Source organism: Condylura cristata, unplaced genomic scaffold (genome assembly GCF_000260355.1).
Source record: "Condylura cristata isolate star-nosed mole 26May11 unplaced genomic scaffold, ConCri1.0 scaffold00011, whole genome shotgun sequence".
Taxonomy (NCBI): Eukaryota; Metazoa; Chordata; class Mammalia; order Eulipotyphla; family Talpidae; genus Condylura; species Condylura cristata.
The window spans coordinates 38,622,070-38,643,499 of NW_004567112.1; the positions used below are offsets into that span (position 1 = coordinate 38,622,070).

Consider the following 21,430-nt stretch of genomic DNA (forward strand, 5'->3'; position numbering starts at 1 on the left):
GATTTGGTGATGGGAAACCCGCGGGGATTACAATTGAGATGGAAAAAAAATGTGCAAAATGATGTAAAAATAAACTTTTGTAATAATTTAAAAAAAAAAAACAAAAACTGATGCCTATCAGGCCCTCCCTGGTAGCACAGCGGGTTAAAGCACAGCACTAAGAAGCTAAAGCCACTTCAGCATGAGTTCGAGCCCCACCGGGAGGTGACCACATGGCATGGAAGACCTTTCCTGACCCGCCCGTTGCTCCCTCAGCAGTGTACTCATCAGTCGGCCTGTTCTGCTCCCCACTCTGTCTCTGGTGAAGCCTCTCACTGCCCCTGAGCCTCTGGTCTGTATCCCAGTTCTGTATGCATAAATAAATAAATCTTTAAAAAAAAATTGATGCCTATCAATTTAAGAAAAGACAACCCAACATAACAGTGGACAAATACAGACAAGAGTCCATCCAAATGGCCAATATACATAGAGAAAGATGTTCTACTTCATTAGTAATCTGGGAAAATCATGTTAAAAATAAAATTACTATGGTGATGGCACACGGATGACTTGGTGATGGGAAACTCGCAGGGATTACAATTGAGATGAAAAAATATATATACAAAATAATGTAAAAATAAACTGTTATAAAAATTAATTAATTAATTAATTAAAGACTATTTTTTTCTTAGCAATTTGGCAAAAATTAAGAAGATGGATGACCTCAAATAATGAGGTGGGATGGGGAAGTGGTTGTTTTCGAAAGCTGGTGTTTCATTCAGCCCAGAAGACAGCCTGGTCAGTTCAAAGAAAGAAAGGAAAATCATTTTTGGATAGAGCCGACACTGTCATGTAAGGTTTATTCATGGGTAGTGTGGGCGGTGGTGGGCAAGGAAAAAAATATGCTAAGAGGACACATAAAATGAAACTTGAAAGGTCCATCTCACATGATTTATCAGTGTGAATCATCGGAAAGAAGCATTTCTTGTGGGTGTTGAGGGGAACCTCTTAAAAGCATCAAGTCCAAGAACCACAAGACCATGAAGGAGGGTTTTAACCATGATTTCCCCTCAATCCCCTCCCCACGCCACCCACCCAGCGCACCCCGTAAAGAGCTGACATTTCTCTCTCCCATCGCTGAAAATGGCAGAGGTCTCCAAGACCCAGAGCTGGGTCTTGAATCAGACAGTCTCAGCCTCTCTGTCAATCTCTGTAAAATGGGCATCCTGGGTCCCTCGCTGGTGGCACAGTGGCTTGGAGTGCTGCACAGCGAAGCTAAGCCAAGCCGTGGGCACCTCAGTGCAAGTTCAATCCCCACTCGGAAAGTGACCCACATGGCACAGCAGACCTTTCCTCTCTCGCCCGCTGTTCCCCTCAGCAGTCTGCCTGTTCTGCTCCCCACTATGTTTCTGGTGAATCCATTCGCCGCCCTGCACCTCTGGTATGTATGCCTGGCCTGTACCCCATTTCTGTATGCATAAATGAATAAATCCTTTTTTAAAAGGGGGTCATCCTAATACTTACCTAGTGGTATTGTTGGGATGCTAGATGAGTAGGCCGCACCCAAAGCCAGATGTCATAAGTAAAGTAAGAGAACATCATAAAACAAACCTGAGAACAGAGGTGCGGCAGTGTAGGCTGAGCGCACAGGGCATGGAGAGGCCAGGCTCTAAGAGAACATGTGGTCTGATGATATTTAAAATTAAAATAAAGGATGATCAAGTGGTCATCCTTTCAAGATAATAATGAAAAAGAGCCAAAGGAAAAAAACAGCCAAGGACAGGCAATTCATAAAAAAAGCAAATATATATGGCCGATAGATATGAAAAAATGTCCAAATTCACTATTAATTTAAAAGAAACTCTAGGGCCTTCCCTGGTGGCGCAGAGGGTTGGAGCACAGCACTGCGAAGCTGACTGTGTTCACTTGCGTTTGAGTTCGATCCCCAGCCCGGAGCTGACCTCTCCTGAGCCACCCCCAGCTCCCCTCAGCAGTATACTGTATCCATCTGCCTGTTCTGCTCCCCACTCTGTCTCTGGTGGATTTTTTACTACCCCTATACCTCTGGCCTATACCCCAATTTTGTATGCATACATAAATAAAATATTTTTTAAAAAACAAATGAAATTATAAAATTAAATAACTATGAGATGCTATTTTGAGCCATTTAATGGCAAGAACTGTTTAAAAATATATCACACAGAACTGGGAAGAGGTGTGAAACAGCAGCCTCATCTAGCACTGTCTGAAATCTAAAATAGGACCTTTCTGGTGACAAACTGAAAGTTTGTCATGGGGAACCTTTACCATAAGTTTTTCCTTTATCTCAGAAATAACAGAGGTTGACACTTGCCACAGCAGGTTTAGAGACATCAACCCAGACCACTACAACTTCTCTATCCTCTCCCATGCCCCATTCACAGGGAAGATCAAACTCCAATGTCCCATCCCTCTGGCAACAGCCCACAGGTCCTACAGCCCCTCACTTGAGACGGGAGGGCAGGGTGGTGCGTGGGAAGGATGATGTCATTCGTCTGGCCTGGTACCTAGAAAACAGGAAACTAGGGACGTCACTTTCTTCAAGCGGAGTCAAAGAAGGCTGAACTTCACAGAAAGGACAAAGTGAGACAAGAGTGAGGGGCTCAGCCAGGGTGGCGGCAGGGTGTGGAGCAGGATTGGTTTGTGAGATGGATGTGGAGAAGCCTCTGTGAAAGAGGAGGAGGAAGGCAGGAAGTGCCCTCAGACCACAATTTGGGTCTAACACCCTAAGATATGGGGGAGGGAGGGAGAGCCACCCTGCTAAGTAGGTGTGACGGGCTCTGGGCCAGCCCACGAGGAGGCTGAAGCCAGGCTGGCAGAGGCAGGCACACTGCATGGCAGATGTAGCCCATGGGTCTAGGGCCTGGCAGTGCTCACTGTTGGCTGGGAGCAGCCCAGAGGACTGAGCACTGGTGAGGGAAGCCCGGCCTTGGCACCTGCCTTGCTGGGTCTGAAGGTGCCTGTTCTCATGAGAGGAAGTCTGCACAACCCCGTGGATACCAAAGAGGGCTTCCCTGCACAGCTCCCCTATGCCCAATGCCCAAGGCCCACATGCCTAGTAAGGATCCTCTGAGCTATTTATTTTTTGTAACCCTCTTTTTTGAGTAAGCCAACGGGGGCCATTTTTAGTAATATGCAGTTCCAGGAATTGTATCACCTGCCCAAATATTTGTGTTTGAAAATGTTCCTTGAAATATTCTTTATAAATGTTAACATTAAAAACTCACCCAAGGCCCTCCCTGGTGGTGCAGCGGGTTGAAGCACAGCACTGAGAATCTGAAGCCACTTCCGCATGAGTTCGATTCCCGCCTGCCGCCTGCCCCGGAGGAGACCACATGGCGAGCCAGACCTCTCCTGACCCGCCCGCTGCTCCCCTCAGCAGTGTACTTCGTCAATCTGCCTGTTCTGCTCCCCACTCTGTCTCTGGTGAAGCCTCTCACCGTCCCTGAGCCTCTGGCCTGTACCCCAGTTCTGTATGAATAAATAAATAAATCTTTAAAAAAAAAAAAAAACTCACCCAAATGTAAGGATGTATATATCTTGATGATAGATTTGGGTTACATAGGGGCATGCCTCTAGAAAAACTCACCAGTACATGTCAGATTTATGCATCTGGGGGTAGGTAAATTTAATAGCAGAAGAAAAATTAAAGACCTAAACAACAATAAAGAAACCCAAGGGGCCTAGAGTAAAGGAATTGTTTTTTAAAAATTATTAAATATTCACACAATTAAACACTAAGTAGTTACTAAAATACTTCAAAAGCTAAAGGCATAGGGAGAAACATATTTTTTTAAATGTCAATTAGTTAGGGTTTTCCAGAGAAACAGAGCAAACAATAGGAGATAGTTGTTGCTTTGACAGTTCATTTTAAGAAATTGACCAGGCAGTTACAGAAACTGCCAAGCCCAAAATCTTCAGAGCCAATGTAGCTCAAGCTAGAAGGCCGTCCGGTCGAAGTCTCTCTTGTTCAGGGAAGGGTCAGACTTTCTGATCTACTTGGGCCTTCAGCTGATTGGCAACTCACCCTCAGGGAGGGCAATGTGCTCTACTGAGTCTAGTGATTTAAATGCTAATCGCATTCAAAAACCCCTCACAGAAATGCCCAGAATAACGGTGAACCACTCATCTGGGGGCCTCATGGCCCAGTAAATCTGACAGATAAAACTAACCGTCACAACATGGTAAAAGAAAAGATAGCATAATCAAACTTTTGGATCCAGTTTCACAGAGCAGATGTGAATGCATACTCACATAGAAAGCACAGGATGGTGTGCAGAGCGAAGGAAACAGGCTGGAATGTTGGGCATCTGGCTTCTGACACGACACATGATTTTTATTTTCTTCTTTCTTCCAAAATCCTCTAGTTTGGGTCTCTGCCTTCTGTCCGATCTTTCGTTTCCTCCTCTGTAAATGGCCTAATTCTGGACTTCTCCCTATCGTAAATACAATGTACAGGTAAAACGCCAGGACAGGGGCCCACCTTGGTGTTGCAGCAGATTAAAGCACTTAAGCCACTTCCGCATGAGTTCCATTCCCGCCTGCCCGGGAAGCGACCACATGGCCCGGCAAACCTCTCCTGACCCGCCCGCTGCTCCCCTCAGCAGTGTACTTCGTCGCTCTGCCTGTTCTGCTCCCCACTCTGTCTCTGGTGAAGCCTCTCGCTGCCCCTGAGCCTCTGGCCTGTACCCCAGTTCTGTATGCATAAATAAATAAATCTTTTTAAAAAAAATTCAGCACAGGTGGCCCTCCCTGGTGGCGCAGCGGGTTAAAGCACTGCACTGAGAAGCTTAAGCCACTTCTGCATGAGTTCGATTCCCGCCTGCCCCTGGAGATCACATGGTGTGGCAGACCTCTCCTGACCCGCCCGCTGCTTGCCTCAACAGTGTACTTTGTCGATCTGCCTGTTCTGCTCCCCACTCTGTCTCTGGTGAATCCTCTCACCCTCCGCATCTCTGGCCTGTACCCCAGTTCTATATGAATAAATAAATAAATCTTTAAAAAAAAAAAATTCAGCACAGGGACCCAGAAGAGCAGGTCCCAGCAGACCTCAGTATCTGTCCTGGCCACCCTCCTTAGGTCAGAGGGCAGACGGGAAACACAAGTTTCTCATTTTCCCACAAATCACATGCTAAGGCAAAGCTCAGTCAGCAATTTCACATGCATGGGCCCTGGGGAAGGAACTGATTTACTCAGACCCCCAGCAATCTCTAGTCCTCTACTCACCCTGGAGCTCGGAGACCCAACCCTCTTCTCAGCCTTGCAAAGCCAGGGGCTGGCTTCCTCTGGGAAAACACCAAATCAGCCCTTCCCCATGGTCTCCCTGATCTTCCACCCCCAGCTCCAATCCCCTCCACCCCAAGCTTCCTTGACTTTTAAGGAACCTCTTGTCTTGAGGTCACTACTTTGGGAACACCTCAGCTGGCCTCCTTAGCTGCAGGAACAAATAACTCAAACAACCAACTCTATGGAACCACAATTTCTGCGCTAGGCACACACAGGCACTTCACTGCACTGACGCCGATCTTACCCTACAGAATGACCTGAACACACCATCCACACCAGACCTTTATCCCAGACAGAAAGGGTAGACTGCCCCCACCCTGCACGCATGCGCACACACGCATACACCAGTGCACAGCCTCTAGGTTCTCACTCAAGATACATGGAGCATCCTTGCACCTTGCTGTGCTGGGGGATCACCCAGGAGACCTTCCTTCCCAGGCTGGTGAGATCACCAGGGTGGTTCCATTCTGACCATCCCAGCTGACCTTAGCACTACAACCCAAATCCCACAAGAGCTTGGGGAGAAGTCTGCAGTCAGTACTCATCTTACCTTACTCTCTCTTAATAGTTTCTTTACACACAGGTCTTTCGATGCAAGTGTGTTCAACCATCCCAAGGACCTAAACGAGCCAAGTGGCACATGAGGGTGTAAGAGAAGCAGAGTTCTGCCTTCCTTAATAATCTGAAATGCCACCTCAATCCAGTTCCCTAGATACAGCAGTCCACGCTTTAGTGTGAACCTGCTTGCGAGGTTGTTTTCTTCAAAGAGAGGCTGAGCACGACATCCCTGGGCAGCCCAAGTAAGAAAGTAAGGCAGATTGGGGAGGCAAGGGTGTCATGAGATGAGAGAAAAAATTTTTTTCTCTAAAGAGTCAGAGATTCACTCTGCCCACTCACCCTTATCTGAAGGAGCTAGGACCCCAGTTTGCACCCATTCTCTACCATCTGCCCCCCAATACAGACAAATCAAGTTAGGCACACTTCACATTTTGCCATTTTTAATTCTCAAAAGCTCTGTACAAAAAAAAAATCACAAATGAATCCTCACAACACCCCTGTGAGGTAGGTAGGCAAGTATTATTCTCCCATTTTACAGATGGGGAAACTGAGGCAGAGAGGTGCCGTGACCAGTCAGTGTTCCCAGCACAGCTGAAATGCAGGGCCAACCATGAGAACACGAAGGCCCCCTCCCAGTTCAGCCCTGGCCTCTGGCCCCCCATCCAGGTCTCTGGCCCCCCATCCTTGTCTGCAAAGAAATTAAAACTTTTTAATACATGCAAAAATAAAAACAATACCAACAGTAAATCTGAAAAGGTAGTGAAGAGATGACATACAGTAGTTTTGCAAAAGAATTCAGACAAGATGGTCAAACACTTTCCTAGACAATGTAGACGTCCCCTCTCTAAACATCATGACCAGTAACACCATCACCTGCTTCTCTGCACAAGTTAGCCACAGAACAACCTCCCAGCCCCACAAACCAGACTGGGAGGGTGCAATCCCCCACTGTTCAGGACCTGAGTTTTCACAGTCACGGGGCCCTGGAGGAAGAGGTGCACGGCTCAGCTCAACACTGCCTCTCCCGCCTCTCCGGGGCGCCTCTCACTGTCCACAAGAGCTGGTCAGCCTCTACCTCCACGGTGCATGCCGCTTCTTTCCCCCGGCCCCCACCTGGAAGGCAACTCAAGGGTGCTCAGCAAGAGTGGTCTGGAATCCACGTGACCCCTGTACTGTCCTGCGTCCACACCCCACTGTTCACTGAGAGTCATCTGGCAGTCCTTGGGGGTCCTGCTCGCAGCGGGTGGGGGTACAGAGCCATCTGGGGCTGGTGGGCAGGAAGGAGGCTCCCTGGTGGAGCCTGTCTCCCTCAGCACGCCACACCCAGGCTCTCACACAAGTGGAGCAGACCTCTTCCACAGGATTGCATCCACTTTCTGGAAGCTCGCTCCTCCTGAGAGGGGCTTCTTGATGTCCCTGGCTCTGTGGAAACCTCCACAGTCCTACCAGCACCGGGGCAGGGTGAGAGGAAGAAAGGAGGAGGGGCCTCCAGCAGGCCACATTATCCACACAGAAGTCCCCAACCCAGAGTTGGAGCCTGAGAGGCAGGAAATTGGATAAAGCTGCCTTGAAAGTAACAAGGCACCCCCACCAATCTGCATCCACTCCCCAGGGGGCCAAGGCCCAGGGGCAGTGCTCAGACAGCAAAAGGGGGAAGCCGGGGCGCCCAGCATTGAGGGACAGAAAGGCAAGGAAACGACCTTCAGCCTGCCCTGCACCAGGCTGTCAGAGCTGCTGCACAGGGACAGAGGAGGAGGGAAGTGGCAGGGGGCATGGCTGGCAATCTGGGGTGAGCTCCTGAAGGCGCTAAGGTCAGCCCAGAGAGCCCATCTGCAAGGCATGTGTGCGTCTCTCTCACGCACTCTCTTCCTGGAGGCCGAGTCATTTACAAGGAGTGACTGTGCCAAGTGTCCCACAAAAAGCTCTTTCATAAAAGAGGTCCCCACCCAGCCCCTCTGGGAAGCTAGGAATCCTCCTCAGGACCACCCCCGGGGAAGAGCGGGGTGGGGGGCACCCCAGCCCAGGAGGAGCCGGGCCCAGGGGCTCCTCCTATAGGAAGTCCCCTGAGGTGGAGGACTCGGGGCTGTGGCTCTGCTCCTGCCACCGGCAGCGCAGCCTGGAGAAGGGCTGGTCCTGCGCGCTCTCCAGCTCAGCGAAGCCCAGCTGGTTGAGGTTCTCGTAAACTCCGGCCTTCGATGCCACCTGGAAGGAAAGTAGAGGTGGGCGGTGCTGCAGGTGAGGGGGGTCAGGTCGCCCTCCCCCCTTCACAAGCCATGCTCTCCTCTGCACAATCGCACTCGGGGAGTCTGGAGCCAGACCGGGGCCAGTGCCCGCCCGCAGCTGAGCCACCCGCTGGAGCTGACTTCTGGCAGCTGCACTGAGCTTCAGTTTCCTTCTAACGGGAACCTGGTTCTTCTTCCCAGACAGACTGCATGAGGAGGGCTGCACTCAGCAGAGAATAAGGAAGTGGGGTGCCAAGCTGCCTCTTCCCCCCACCATCCTGGGGGTGGGTAGGGCAAAGGCTCCACTCAGAACAAAGGTCTCCAGGCAGCCCTTACCCTCCACTTATGCCCAGGAGAGAGGGGATAGAGCACCCCATCCCCACCCATGATTCCAGATTTTCATTCTCCAAGCAGAACCCCGCAAAAGTGTCCTCATTCCCCCATCATCTCAATCCCACACAGGAGCTCAAAAGGGAGGCTGAGTCAGGGCTGCTCAAAAGGGTGGTCCTGACCCCCCCATCAGGTCTCACCCCCAAGGGGCCACCCTACAGGCTCACCTTCAGTACAAGTGCCCAGCCACCACCATCCCTGCCCCTGGCCACTGTAGTGGCCCCCCTCATGGCTCTGAACCCACTCATGCCCAAGGCCCCACACACCCTCCCCTCCTTGGTTGGCTGGGATATGCACCCTCTGCCCGCCTGCCCCGTGGGAGCTAATTCCAGCCTGGAATCGAGATTAGAACTGCCAGGACTGGGTGGTGAGGTCAGGAGGGCCAGCTTCCTGGCGGAGGGTAATGACAGGCCACTCTGCCAAGAAGAGGAGGCCTCTCTCCTGACCTCTGTCCAAGGTGTGGAGGCAGTAGTCGGCCAAAACCAGTGGCAGCCAAGCGGGATTGCTGGAGGCTGGGCTGGGGGCAATGACAAGGACAGTGTCTCAGGACAAACACGGGGGCTGCAGAACCAGCACCCCGCTCTGGTGCTGACAGTGAGCAAGCACAACAGAATCAACAGTCACCAAAGGCAGTCCTGCTCAGCCCAACCTAGACCTCATGGAATCCCCCTAGATCTCGTGATGTCATGCTGGCAGTATCAACATTATTTCCGGTTTAATGTTGAGGGCAGTAGGTTAGACCAGGTACCTTGTCGAATGTCACAGGGCCAGTGGGCAGAAGCTGGGCCACCACACCAGCTTGCCTGAGGGCTGAGCACACTAACGGGCCCCGCGATATAGACCTTGCAGACACGCAAAGCAGGAGCAGCTGGCACACTGACCTGGTAGGTTTCCCACATGTCTGGCCCCCTCCCTCCTCCTTCAAGCAGTCATTCATCAAACTTAGGTGAACTTCCGGTCCAGCACGTGCACCCCCAGTGCTGAACCCCCAAAGTGAAACACAAGAAAAGCTTGGCCACATGGCAGCCTCAACAGCCGAGAGGGATGACCTGGCCCCTCCTGCAGCCGGCTGCTTGTGCCTTGGCCACCCGCCTCTCACCTCCCGCATCCAGGTGCTGAAGGGCCTCTGCCAAGACTGGGCCTTCTCCAGGTGGAGGTAAGCATTGAGAAGCACCAGGAAGACATAGCGCTCCAGGTACTGCAGACTTCGCAGATGCAGTCGCTGGGCCTCCTGCTCCACTTTGGCTGCCTTCGCCTGGAGGACAGTGGGGGAGTCAGTCTGAGGGTCCACCCCACCCAGCACGCGAGAACACACCACATACTCTCACGGTCTGCTCCCTCATAAAACACACCACGCCACAGGCACCCCCGCTCACACGCATGCACATCCACACGCACACTCACCACCCACACTCAGTCCCTGCTGCCCCAGCGCCAGGGCAGGGGTGGAAGGGTGGACTCAGATGGCAGTGGAGGGTCACTGCCCCATCCAGGTCACACGAAAGGTCAAGCGGTCACTGGTGCCAGAGTCAGAAACCACTTCCTAGCTGGGTGGTCAACCTCCCTGAGCCCGTTTCCTTGTGAAATTATCACCGCTGTTCTGTTCCAAAGGGAGCCCAAACAAGGACAGGCGGCCAGCAGAAAGCTCCAGGCATGCACCCTCCATCACACCTGAGGGGTGGAGAGGGGCCTGCAGGCCTTGGGCTGGGTGCCCATGTCTAACAGCATGGTAGGGGCCTTCTGGCCAGCTTTCTGTCATCTCCAGAAAGAGTATCACCTCCCTGGTCCCCAACCCTGCCAGGACGAGAGGAAAGTCCAGCCTCCAGGCATGGGGGTGGTAAGAGCTCTGCTCCCTGGACTGGGGGGCTGCACAAGGGTCTGCAAGGCTAAGCCCCAGGGGTTCCGGCTTGTGAACACAGCAGGGGCCCTCTCTCCTCCCTCAGCCTGGGATCTGCAGCTGCCAGCTGCTCACAGGTGAGCTGCTCTGTGCCCGGGAAGGGGGAGAAACCCAGCCTGGCCTCTGCCCTCTGGTCCCTCATGACTGCCTCGCCTGTTTCTCAGGCAGTTCAGGACCTGAGGTAGAAGGGTACAGACGGCCCTGTGTGGCTCTTCAGAGCTGACTGATCACAGAAAGGGCCCCGGGGTAGAGGACCAGTGAGAGATACAAGTTTATATATATATAATTTATTTTTACATATGTTTGTGCATTTTTCCATCTCGGTTGCAATCCCCTTGGGTTTCCCATCACCAAATCACCCATGTGCCCTCACCTCAGTCCAGTGTATTTCCCTCCCCCCTCTGTTTTTGATCCCATTCCCCACTCCACCCTCACAAAATGTCTCTGGTACATAGCTGTTCGTCATTGTCACTATTTTTTCAAGAGAGATACAAGTTTTAACCAGGAGCTAACATTCAGGAGCCACTGTAGGTTTGTGGGCAGAAGTGAGATATTAAGACTCATGAAGGGAAGGGAGGAAGGGAACTTAAGGCGGGTCCTCTCAAGCTTCTCCCCAGTGTGGAGGCCAGAGGCCGGCCAGCAACCAAGGCCGAGAACACCGCCTGCTCTTCCCTGTGGCACGTCTACACCACGCCTGACGGCTTCCCTAACCCTCCACAGTGCCCGCCCGCCTGCCTGGAGGGGAGCAGGCGAGAGAGCACTGTCACTCACTGTGTACCCCACAAGGCCACACAGGGCCACAGCAGTTCTCTCTGCTCCAGAAAGAGGAAGAGGCCCAGGGAATGTTCCCTTAGGAGCCAGGAACATCCGTGCAAAGGCACAGCCAGTCGGGCCTCTGGGAGGCAGGAACAACAGTCTCCCGACAGCTGGGCCACAGCTGGAAGCCCTCCTGCAAAGACGCAGTGTCAGGCCACATGTGTCTGGGTCACTACGGGAAGACTCCAACCAGCACCACCCCAGATGTGACACAGCACACCCCAGAAGTGATGCAGCCCCCAGCCCCAACAACGGGAGCTGCCTGGGGCCTGTGGTTGCCACCTCCCAGTCCTGCCTCCCTGGGCTCAGGCCTCAGGGCTCCTAGGGTCCCATGAGTGAAGGGGAACTCTCACAGACAGCCTACCCACATCATTCATGGGGCCCTGGGGGTCTGGGGGTAGGGGGGGCTGGGGTAGGGTCAGGGCAGAAGAAGGGGTGAGGGACCCAGATCCAGCATGCTGATGCCTGGGGAGAGGAAGCTGGGCTCTGGTTCCAGTTCTGCCATTTAAACTCCCAGTCCCCGAGTTCCCAGAAACAGGGCGGCCCACAGAGTAAGTATGACAGCAGCAACAACCATGAGGAGCCGCATCAGTTCATTCATGTCCGGAGCAGGAAGGAGCACCCGCGACGTGAGCATGCACAGGCCGGCACACAGACCTTCCGTCCGCTGGAGGAGGCCAACGACAACTGCCAGGCGGCCATGGGACCCAGGCAGGCAGGAAGCTGGGCCAGGAGGGCATCAGAACGGAGGGCATGTTTGGCATGGATTAGGAGGCACAGAGAGAGGCAGGGAGGGAGGGAGAGGCATGCGGAGGGAGCCGGGAAGCAGAGTTTGTGGCAGAGGAAGGAGGCCGGGCCCACAGCAGCCTTGCAAGCCAAGCACCCAGGCACCGACCTTACAGGCCAAGGCCAGTGAAGGCTCCTCTTAAGATTTGAGGCTGGGAATGGCTCTGTAGCTGGTGGAGGAAGATGACTGGGATATAGGCACAGGGGCAAGAAGCCTATTATTTTAAGAATTTACCAAGCCAGGGCCCTCCCTAATGGTGCAGTGGGTTAAAGCACAGCACTGAGAAGCTTAAGCCACTTCCACATGAGTTCGATCCCCGCCTGCCCCAGAGGTGACCACATGGCGCGGCAGACCTCTCCTGACCCGCCCGCTGCTCTCCTCAGCAGTGTACTTCATTGGTCTGCCTGTTCTGCTCCCCACTCTGTCTCTGGTGAATCCTCTCACCCTCCGCATCTCTGGCCTGTACCCCAGTTCTGTATGGATAAATAAATAAATCTTAAAAAAAAAAAAAAAAAGAATTTACCAAGCCAGTGTTAAAAAAATTAAAAGCAAGTCTGTTTAGGAATTAGGAAAAGCAACAAAAAGATTTTTACCTAAATACAACCTGTGTCTAATCCACAACTCTGCCTCTCCCTCAGGATGGACAGACACGCCGCCCCACACTAAGCAGGCACCACCCCAACCCTTTACACTGCCTCCCAACTCCCACTTTCAATTAAAGAGCTCAGGAGAAAATCCTGTGGCTTGAAAAGCCCTCAGCTCTGGGCCTGGCCCACAGATACAGTCACCTGGCCCAGCTCTCTCTGCGCCCCAACTTCTGCGGGAGAAACCAGGCAGGATTAGAGCTGAGGAATCTCCAGAGTGGTGAGATTGAGTCATTCCCTGGAATCTGCTGGCCAGGCAGGGTGGCAGTATCTCTAAATTCAGATCCCAGTAAAGGTGACGCCTGATACCCCCAAAAGGCTCCACGGGTGGGCACATCCTACCTGAGCACAGTCTGTGCTGAGACCAGACAATGACCCATCTCCCATCCAGGCTCCGGTTTCTTTAAAATCACCCGTGTCAGTACTGACTGGGGGGAAGAATAGGCCAGGCGCCTCCGGTCCATAAAAATAGTGGAGCTGTTTTTACATGGCCTGGCAGGCCAGGCTGTCATCAGCTGCGGTGGAGCAGGACAAAGCTTTCTAGTCCGTGGGGACCGAGCCCTGAAATAGCAGGGCCCGGGAAAGGTGGCCAGGTGCTGCATATTTCACCTCTCAAGCCTACAGTCGGCCTGGCACCAACAGGTCCCGTGTCACTGGCAGTGGCTCTCAAAACTCTACTCTGCTCTGGGCCACAGGAACCCTCACTGCCGGAGCCTTCCTGGACAGGTCATGCCACCCTCGGGCTGAGCAAGCCTTCAGAGGTGTAGCCGCCAACACCCTCAGTAAGCCCGTGAATGGACACAGATGTCACACTTGCAAACAAGGCCCTGCAAGGTTAAGCAACAGCCCAAAGCCACAGGTTCCAAGCCCAGACACGAACTCCAAAATCTCAGCTCTGCCCCCGCCCTTTGCCAGGGGTATAACTCCCGGCCTCATTCTTGCCAAGCTTGTCCCGCCCCGTCCGTCCACTGCTTAGAGTGTCCTTCCCTCTGCCTGCTGCCATGTCCAGGTGTCCCTCAAGGTCACAGGCAAGCCCACATCTCAGCACTGTGGCCCCCCGGCCTGACCTTCCCAGCCTTCCCTGCTCTGGCGCTGAGCCATTTCGGCAAGGGTTCCTGATGGGCCCCGCCCGCAGAAAGCTCAGGAGCAGGCCCCAGGTTAGAACCAGGCTCACACGTTCCTCTCCACCGGCACCCGGCCTGTCCTGGGTCTTGCTATGCAGCCGGCCTGGTGGGTCAGCGAGCCCACGTTCCGAGGCAGCCCCTCCGGTCTCAAGCTTTCAGTGTCATCTAGAACCCACATCATTCTGGACGAGACAGAGGGATGCTCACACGCAAGTGCCACCTGCTTCTCCAAGCAGGGCATACAGTCACCTGCTCAAGGACACAGACCTGCCCCAAATGGGCCTGCTGGCTCTCCCAGAGAGCCCCACCCACACATGGGGCCCTCTTAGTGGCAGTACCATTCTTCCTGCCGCTGAAGCCCACACCTGACATCCCCCCTTGACCTCTCCCTTTCTCAACCCTCCATGCAGGCCAAAGGGGACTCTTGTTCACTCAAAACACTGCCAGCAACTGCCCACCTCATCCCATCCTGGCCCACACCACCTCATCAGCAGCTCTTGGTGCTGTGAGCAGCCTAACTCCCCTCCTGCTCTCCACATGCCACATGGCACTCGAGTGACTCTGCTAAAACATAAAGTCAGCTCCTCTGCCAACACCCTGCATTATAACCCTGCAGCCCAGTGTCCACAGTGTCCAGCCCCCAGAGCAGAAGGTTCATGAAGCCCCCAGCCAGGGCCCATGTGGCCTTGTAACCTCTGGGCCTCCTCTCCTGCCCCTTCGTCTCCTCAAACACACCAGGCAGCTCCTACCTCAGGACCTTTGCACTTGCAATTTCCACTGCCTAACACACACTCGCCCCGGATGTCAGCGTGGCTCCCTTCGCCTTCTTCAGATCTGTGTTCAAATGCTACCCTCCCAGGGAGCCCCTTCCTGACCCAGACCTGACGCAGAACGGCAGCACAAGGACCCATCAGTATCCCACACACTGTTCCCATGTCTCCCTCGCTGGAGTGCAGGCTTGTGTGAGTAGGGACTTCCAGCTTCTGATCAAAAAGTACGTCCCGCACCTGGGGCAGTGCCTGGCAGGTAGCAGGTGCAGTGTTTGTCAAGCCAGCACATGTCTACCTATGTACCTCGCATCTCCACAAAGACCTGCTCAAGTATTCCAGCCTTCAAATGCATCTCGGCTGGAGACCAAAGGACATTTTACTTCCCTCTGAGCAGCTGTTTTCACCTTGATTTTTCTTCCACCTCTTTCTGGAGGAACAGAGGGGAGATACATTAGACTCTTTTAAATACAGAACACTAAGAATGTCACCAGCCGAGGCAAGGGAGTGTGCCCCTGGCATTACTGGTTCTAGCGGGGATTCTTCCAGGAGCCCTGACCTTGGTCTCTGTCACAAATATTTTCCTTTTCCAAGCTCAGCAGGAAACATTAATATGACAGATGGAGTCGCCATTCTCCTCAGCCTGGGCCCAGCCAGCTTGCCTCTATTCCAGCCCCATGGAGATGCTGTTTCAAAGGGCTTTCTCTTTCTTTTTCCCTTTCAAGGTAGCTTTTTACGTAGCCTGAGCATTCTGGCCCTCACACACATGAGGAAGAAGGCCGACACGCTAGAGAGTGGAGGAGGCAGCCTGAGAGAGGCCTTGCAGAGAGAGTGCTGAGACGATCCGACAGGGAAAAGGAAGGATGAGCTCTGGTCCTACCTCCAGCAGGACCAGAAAGATTTCATCAGACTTCAGCTTCTTCCTCAGTTAAAAGGGTCTAAGACAACCCACCCTCATCCCCTGAACTCCCAGCAACTCAATGGGACCATGGACAACCCACTCTCCCATTCATCTGAACTGGAGAGTCAAGGACTCCTTGAAGTTCTTTTATACCAAAATCTGGGGGTCCAGGTGGGTGTTTTGAATGATCCTCGGAGTTCTCACACCAGTTGAGCGTTCAGCTTGAGCCAACCAAGGCTTCTGCTGCCTAACCCCGTGTCCTTCCCATGCACAGGCACAGCCCTGCCCAGAATCAGTGCCAGTCCCGCCTGGGTGGGGGACACAGGTAGTCAGAGAGGATGACGATGGCCCTGTGGACGCCCGGCTCCCTCTAACTCCCACATTCACATTCTTCCACGCATCGGTCCAGCACAATCTAACCTGCTTCCTTCCATCCCCACAAGGCCTAATGCTCAGACCCCAATAAAGTTTACTCCAGGGCACACACACCCCCAAGCTGGCCAGGCCGCTGCAGTGTGGATACAGCTAGGACAGCTTAGACAGTCCTAACACCAGTGAGGACATCAGCTCTGGGCCTGGCCAGGCCGGACAAGTTCAGGGTGTCCTTGGAGAAGGCACAAAGCTGGCTGCCAAAAGCTAAAAATCCTAAATCCAAGTCCATGGTCAATTTTACAGGCCCACAGAATATAGAAACATAAGTGTTTTCCAGGGCTGTCCTCAGCTCTGAGATAACCAGATAACCTCTTTGAAGTGAAATGCCAGTCACATTAGGTGACAGATGGGTTGTGACATTTTTGCTTCTTTCTGTAAGATGGACATATTTTTCCTTTTATTGGTTTTTTTACATTTATTTTCATCACTCCCCTCAAGTGTAGTCCCGGGAAATCTCCCACCACCAGTTCACCTGTGCACCATCACCATGATCCTTGTGCTTGTCCCACCCTTGTTTTGATCCCTTTTCCTCCCCCTCTCCTGCTTTAAGTCTCAGACAAGTTGCCCACAAGTTTTGTCTCTTTTTTTGACCCTTTGTTTGACTTCCCTCCAGTCCTCCTATAAGTGATATCAACAGATATTCTTCTTTTTCCTTCTGACTTATTTCACTGAGCAGAATCCCTCCTGGCTCCATCCATGTTGCTGCAAATGGCATGAGTTTATCTTGTATGATTGCTGAGTACTATTCCATGGTGTATGCATACCACATTTTCTTGATGCAGTCATGTTTGGGGGCATTTAGGTTGTTTCCACATCTGTAAATAGTGCTGCAATAAACATAGGGGTGCAGGTTTCCTTTTGAATTAATGTTTTTGAATATTTTGAATTAATGTCCTTTGGGTAGATTCCTAGGAGTGGAATTGCTGGGTCATATGGTAGATCCATAAAATGGACACTTAATATAATTACACATGGGCAACCCAACAAAGGTCCTTCCCATTGTTTTAAACGGTTCTGAGAAATTTATGTGATCAGGATATTTATAGTTCCATTTAGTTTTCTCTTTTTTCTTTAAAGCACTTAAGAAATGGCCGATTAGATGAGCTCTAAAATTTGCATCTTTATGAGAAAGACACCAAAATCACCCCATCCCCCAACACTTCACACATACACACACATTGAGGAAAACCATGACATGCAAGTGAGGATGACTACCTCCACAAGAAACCAAATTGGCCAGCACCTTGACCTTGGACTTTCCAGTCAGAATGGTGAGAAAATGAAATTCTGTTGCTTCAGTCACACTATCTGTGGTGTTTTGACATGTTAGCTGAAGCTTACTAGCACAGCTGTGATACCCTCTCTCCTACAGGCTTCTGTCTCTACCTCTGTAAGAGTGAGCAAGTGACATTCTATGCTGGCACTCCCCTAGTGCCAAACCCAAAGATATCATAAGAAGGGCAGATCATAAAACTTATAATATCAAACCACAAATCAATAGCACTTAGCAATCAGATATAAAAATCCTCAACAAACCAAATTCAGTAATATAGAAAGATGACACATGGTGGTCCAGTATGACTTACCCCAGGAATGCCAGATTGGTTTAACATCCAAAAATCAATGAACATAATACACTATGCCAGTAGAATAAAGGGGGAAAAAACATATCATCTCAATGGACAAAGAAAAATCACTTGACATTACTCAACATCTTTTCATGAACAAAAACTCGATAAATCAGGAAAGGAAGGGAACTTCCTCAACTTGACAAATATTATCAAACAGTCACACTGAACGGTTAAAAAAAACGAAAGCTTTCCCCCAAAGACCAACAACAAGACAAAGATGTCTTGCTACTTTTATCCAACAGGGAGCTCTTGCCAAGGTAATTAGGCAAGAAATTCAAATTAAAGGAATCTAGATTGAAAAGGAAGTGATAAAGCTTTCGATTTGCACCTAATTTGATCCTAGATGCAGAAAATTCTAAGGAATTCACTTAAAATATATTAGAGAGAATAAACGAGTTTTGCAAGAGAGCAAAATAGAAGATCAATGTAAAAACTCAATACATTGCTAGATGATCAACTGGAATTCTCTATAGTAGCAATGAAGAAACGAAAAAAGGAAATTAAGAAATCGACTCCATTTACTCTAGCATAAAAATAACGAGACACTTGGGAATTAATATAATAAAAGAAACGCAGAACGTACCCTCTGGAAACTACAAACCATCATGTAATAATCTAAAGAAAATCTGATGAAGTGCCTGGAAGGAAGCGAAGAGCTCGCAGGTCTGGAAGAACAGGGACGTGGGAAAGGGGACGCCAACAGAACACAGCCAGTGGGAGGCGGGGAGCCTCTGGTGCCTCCGAAACCCAGGTACACAAACCTTTCCAACTCCCAGGGCTTCCAGCTACACACATTACCCACAGCGAGTTTTCAGTCCTAGGTAGTAAGAAAGCAAACGCTCGGGTTCTTAGCTCATTGCTGCCACCTGGTGGCACTACAGGAGACCAGCAGGCGTAACACCCAAATGTAACTGGCCCAGGGGAAAGTTCAGGAAAGACCATTTTCTGAAACTATTTAACCACCTTCCCTACTCCACATTTGGCAGCCTCTTCACTCCTGCAAACTCCCCTTCTAACTGGCCTCTGACCTGACCCCAGATAACCTGCCTCTGCCAAACACCATACTTTGCTTCAGTCAAGGTCTGATCCATGACCTTGAGCAAAGATTTGGCCTGGACCAGCCATTTCAGCAACTTGTGCCTGGCTGCAGGAGGATCATGGCTGGGTTGCAGCAGCCCCTCCCTGGCAGAACTTGTCATTGGAAAATGCTGGTCAGCATCAGAGAACACAGGTCAGCACCCAGAAGTGTTCACTCACTTTGGAGTGTTCTAACACAGCTGTTCCCTCCCACTCCAACCCCCTCCTCTGCCCCAGCAGCCAGTCAGAATTCACCAGGCCAGAGAAGACCAGAATTAGGTGAGTCAGTATCTCCCTACAGAGACCACAAGTCCAGTGACCAGAGTGGCCGGTGGGCAAAGCATGTGACAGAATATTGGGGTCACGACTGGCAGGAGGGCACATTTTTCTACACAGGCTGAAAATTCGAGTTTTATAGAAATCCAGACTCCTATGGGAACATTCTGATTTTTATAATTTAATGAGCTATTCAAAAGCAATTTTTAACTGAGCAGGACCTTGGGCAGAGTGAATGGGCACAGGTCCACAGGTCCTGGGTTGACAGCCGGGTAGTATCCCTGGTTAAACTCTGAACGCTTCCCTGTGCTCATTAAAGATCCCAGTCCAGACCCTGCTGGACGGAAGGACGCACTCACCAACTTGATTCCTGCCTGGGAGTCCCAGAGCCCCCCACCCAGACCCAGAAACTGGAAGGTTCATGCCTAACACCACAGGGTCCCCGGATGGACACAGGGTGTCCATTCATACTGGTCACATGGTCCCAGGGCAGCAGCCGCTGTTCAATGCTGTGAGCACCACCCCTGCTCACAGCACATCGAGCTGGGTGAGGTGGGGCTGGACATGCTTCCCTTCCAGGGATCAGCCCCCCTTCCAGGGTCAAAGAAGTGATCGAGAGCATGTGTTGGTCCCTTGGGGGCCCCCCATCTCCTCACCCCTTGTCAGCCGCAGTCTGGACTGTGCCCCAGAGAGGGCCCCTGGGTGGGCTCACCTGGCGATAGGTACAGATGATGATTTCCCGCAGGTGGTAATGCATGGGCGTCATGGTCTCGCTGACAGTGTCCAGTGCCGCGTCCACCTCCTTCTTCACGCGGTGTCCATCGGGCAGCAGCTGCACCACCTTCATCACCACCTGGGCCAGAGAAGGAGGGTGAACAGGGAGAAAACCAGGGCGGCCAGGAAGGGCATCAAGGCCCAGCAGAGGCTCACCCTACACTAATGGCCACGCAGGTCATTCTGGTACCCTCTTCGCCCACATCCAGTGACCCTCAAAGTCTACCAGTGAGGCCTGGACGGCTCCTGCTGGTCCTACAGCCCCCCTCATGGAGGCACCAGTCATCCTCTCCACGCCTTCCTCCACGCAGTGACCTCCCAGACTGACAGTCTCATCAAGACCTCCTAACTGGCCTAAAGGTCAAGGTTCCAGAATAGGATGGCCCTCAGGGTTCTCATAGTCCCAGCACCCACAGCAGCGCCTCCTACTGTTCTGCCAATCACAACCTTCACACAATTCCTGCCCTTTCCAGACTGCATGCTTGATCCCCTCTGCCCATCCCCCTCCTCACCCACACTCAAATGTTACCACCTCCGTGAAGCCCTCCTGGCTCCCCAGAAGCACCTTCGGCTCGCAGAACCAATGTCAACTTCACCCTCTTCACACTCTACAAAATAAACCCCTACTGAACTGTGGGTTCAAAAAGCCTAAACTAACTGCAAAAGAAGCTATTTTAGACATAGGAATGTCTTAGGCTGGGTGTAGATGGATACAGTGGTGTCTTCAAAGACTATAATGTCACTTTGGAACAGTTTCTGAGGTCCACTGCCTGCCTTGGTCCCAGCCCCGTGACCTCCGATGTTGCCTCCTATGCCTCAGTTTTCTCATCTGTCAATCGGGAGTAGTATCAGCACCTAGCGCCCAGGAGCTGTGAAGGGCGAGTTCCTAGCGTGGAGCCAGATATGCGGAGAGAGAGCATCATCACATCTGAGGACTGCTGTCAGACTTAAGAATTCAACTTGGAAATAAACCCTCATGTCTGTAGTCAGAGGAGTTTCAGCAAGGTTGCCAAGACCATTCAATGGGAAAAGGCCAGTCTTTTCAACAAATGGTACTGGGAAAGTGATACCCTCGTGCAAAAGAGTAAGTGTACACACATCCAAATATTAACACTACATCTAAATATTAGCAGCAAATATTGCACCAGAATGGATTAGATGATCTAAAGGGAAAGCTACAATGATAAATCTCTGAAAACATTGGGGGATGAGACTGCCTCTGGCTCTGAGTTCATGAATATACACCAAAAGGCACAGGAAATAAGGAAACAAATTGAAGTTCATCAAAGTTGCAAATTAAAAAAAAAAAAAGGATCTGACAAAATGAAATCAAATAAACCCTAGAAATATGACTGCAGAATTGGGGATATTTAGGAAGGGAGGGAGGATGCGGTGGGGCAGGGCTGGGGGCCAGTGGCTGGGCGTAAAGGAACCTGGTGTCTGGGTGTGAGGTGGTACTGCATACATACTATACATCTAGAAGGTGTGAGCCTATTGCCTTAAGTCACATAGAGTGCTGCAAATCAATGCCACCTCAGGAAAAGAAGTAAAATTAAAAAAAAAAAAAGAAAAAAACTCAAACTTCTGCATGAAAGGACACTATTGACAGAGTAAAAAGTCAACCCATAGAATGGGGAAAAAGGGCCCTCTCTGGCATCGCAAAGGGTTAGGACGCAGCACTGCAAGCCATCTGCCACTGCTTCACTGAGAGTTCAATCCCGGGCCCAGGAGCTGACCCCATGGCTCAGCAGGCCTCTCCTGACCCGCCCGCTGCACCCCTCAGCAGTGTACTTCGTTGATCTGCCTGTTCTGCTCCCCCACTCTGTCTCT

At 51.5% G+C, this 21,430-nt stretch overlaps 1 protein-coding gene across 1 annotated transcript in view; it reads right to left on the bottom strand.

The window, feature by feature from the left end:
* Nucleotides 1–6,300: 6,300 nt before the first annotated feature.
* Nucleotides 6,301–21,430, bottom strand: part of PALD1 (phosphatase domain containing, paladin 1) — a 67,187-nt gene continuing 52,057 nt past the window's right edge. The window contains exons 18-20 of the mRNA XM_004680805.2: nucleotides 19,539–19,679; nucleotides 9,574–9,729; nucleotides 6,301–8,064 (exon numbers count right to left, since the gene is read on the bottom strand). Coding sequence (XP_004680862.1) covers nucleotides 7,912–8,064; nucleotides 9,574–9,729; nucleotides 19,539–19,679 — 450 coding nt within the window. The 3' untranslated portion in view covers nucleotides 6,301–7,911. The remainder of the gene's footprint in view (nucleotides 8,065–9,573; nucleotides 9,730–19,538; nucleotides 19,680–21,430) is intronic.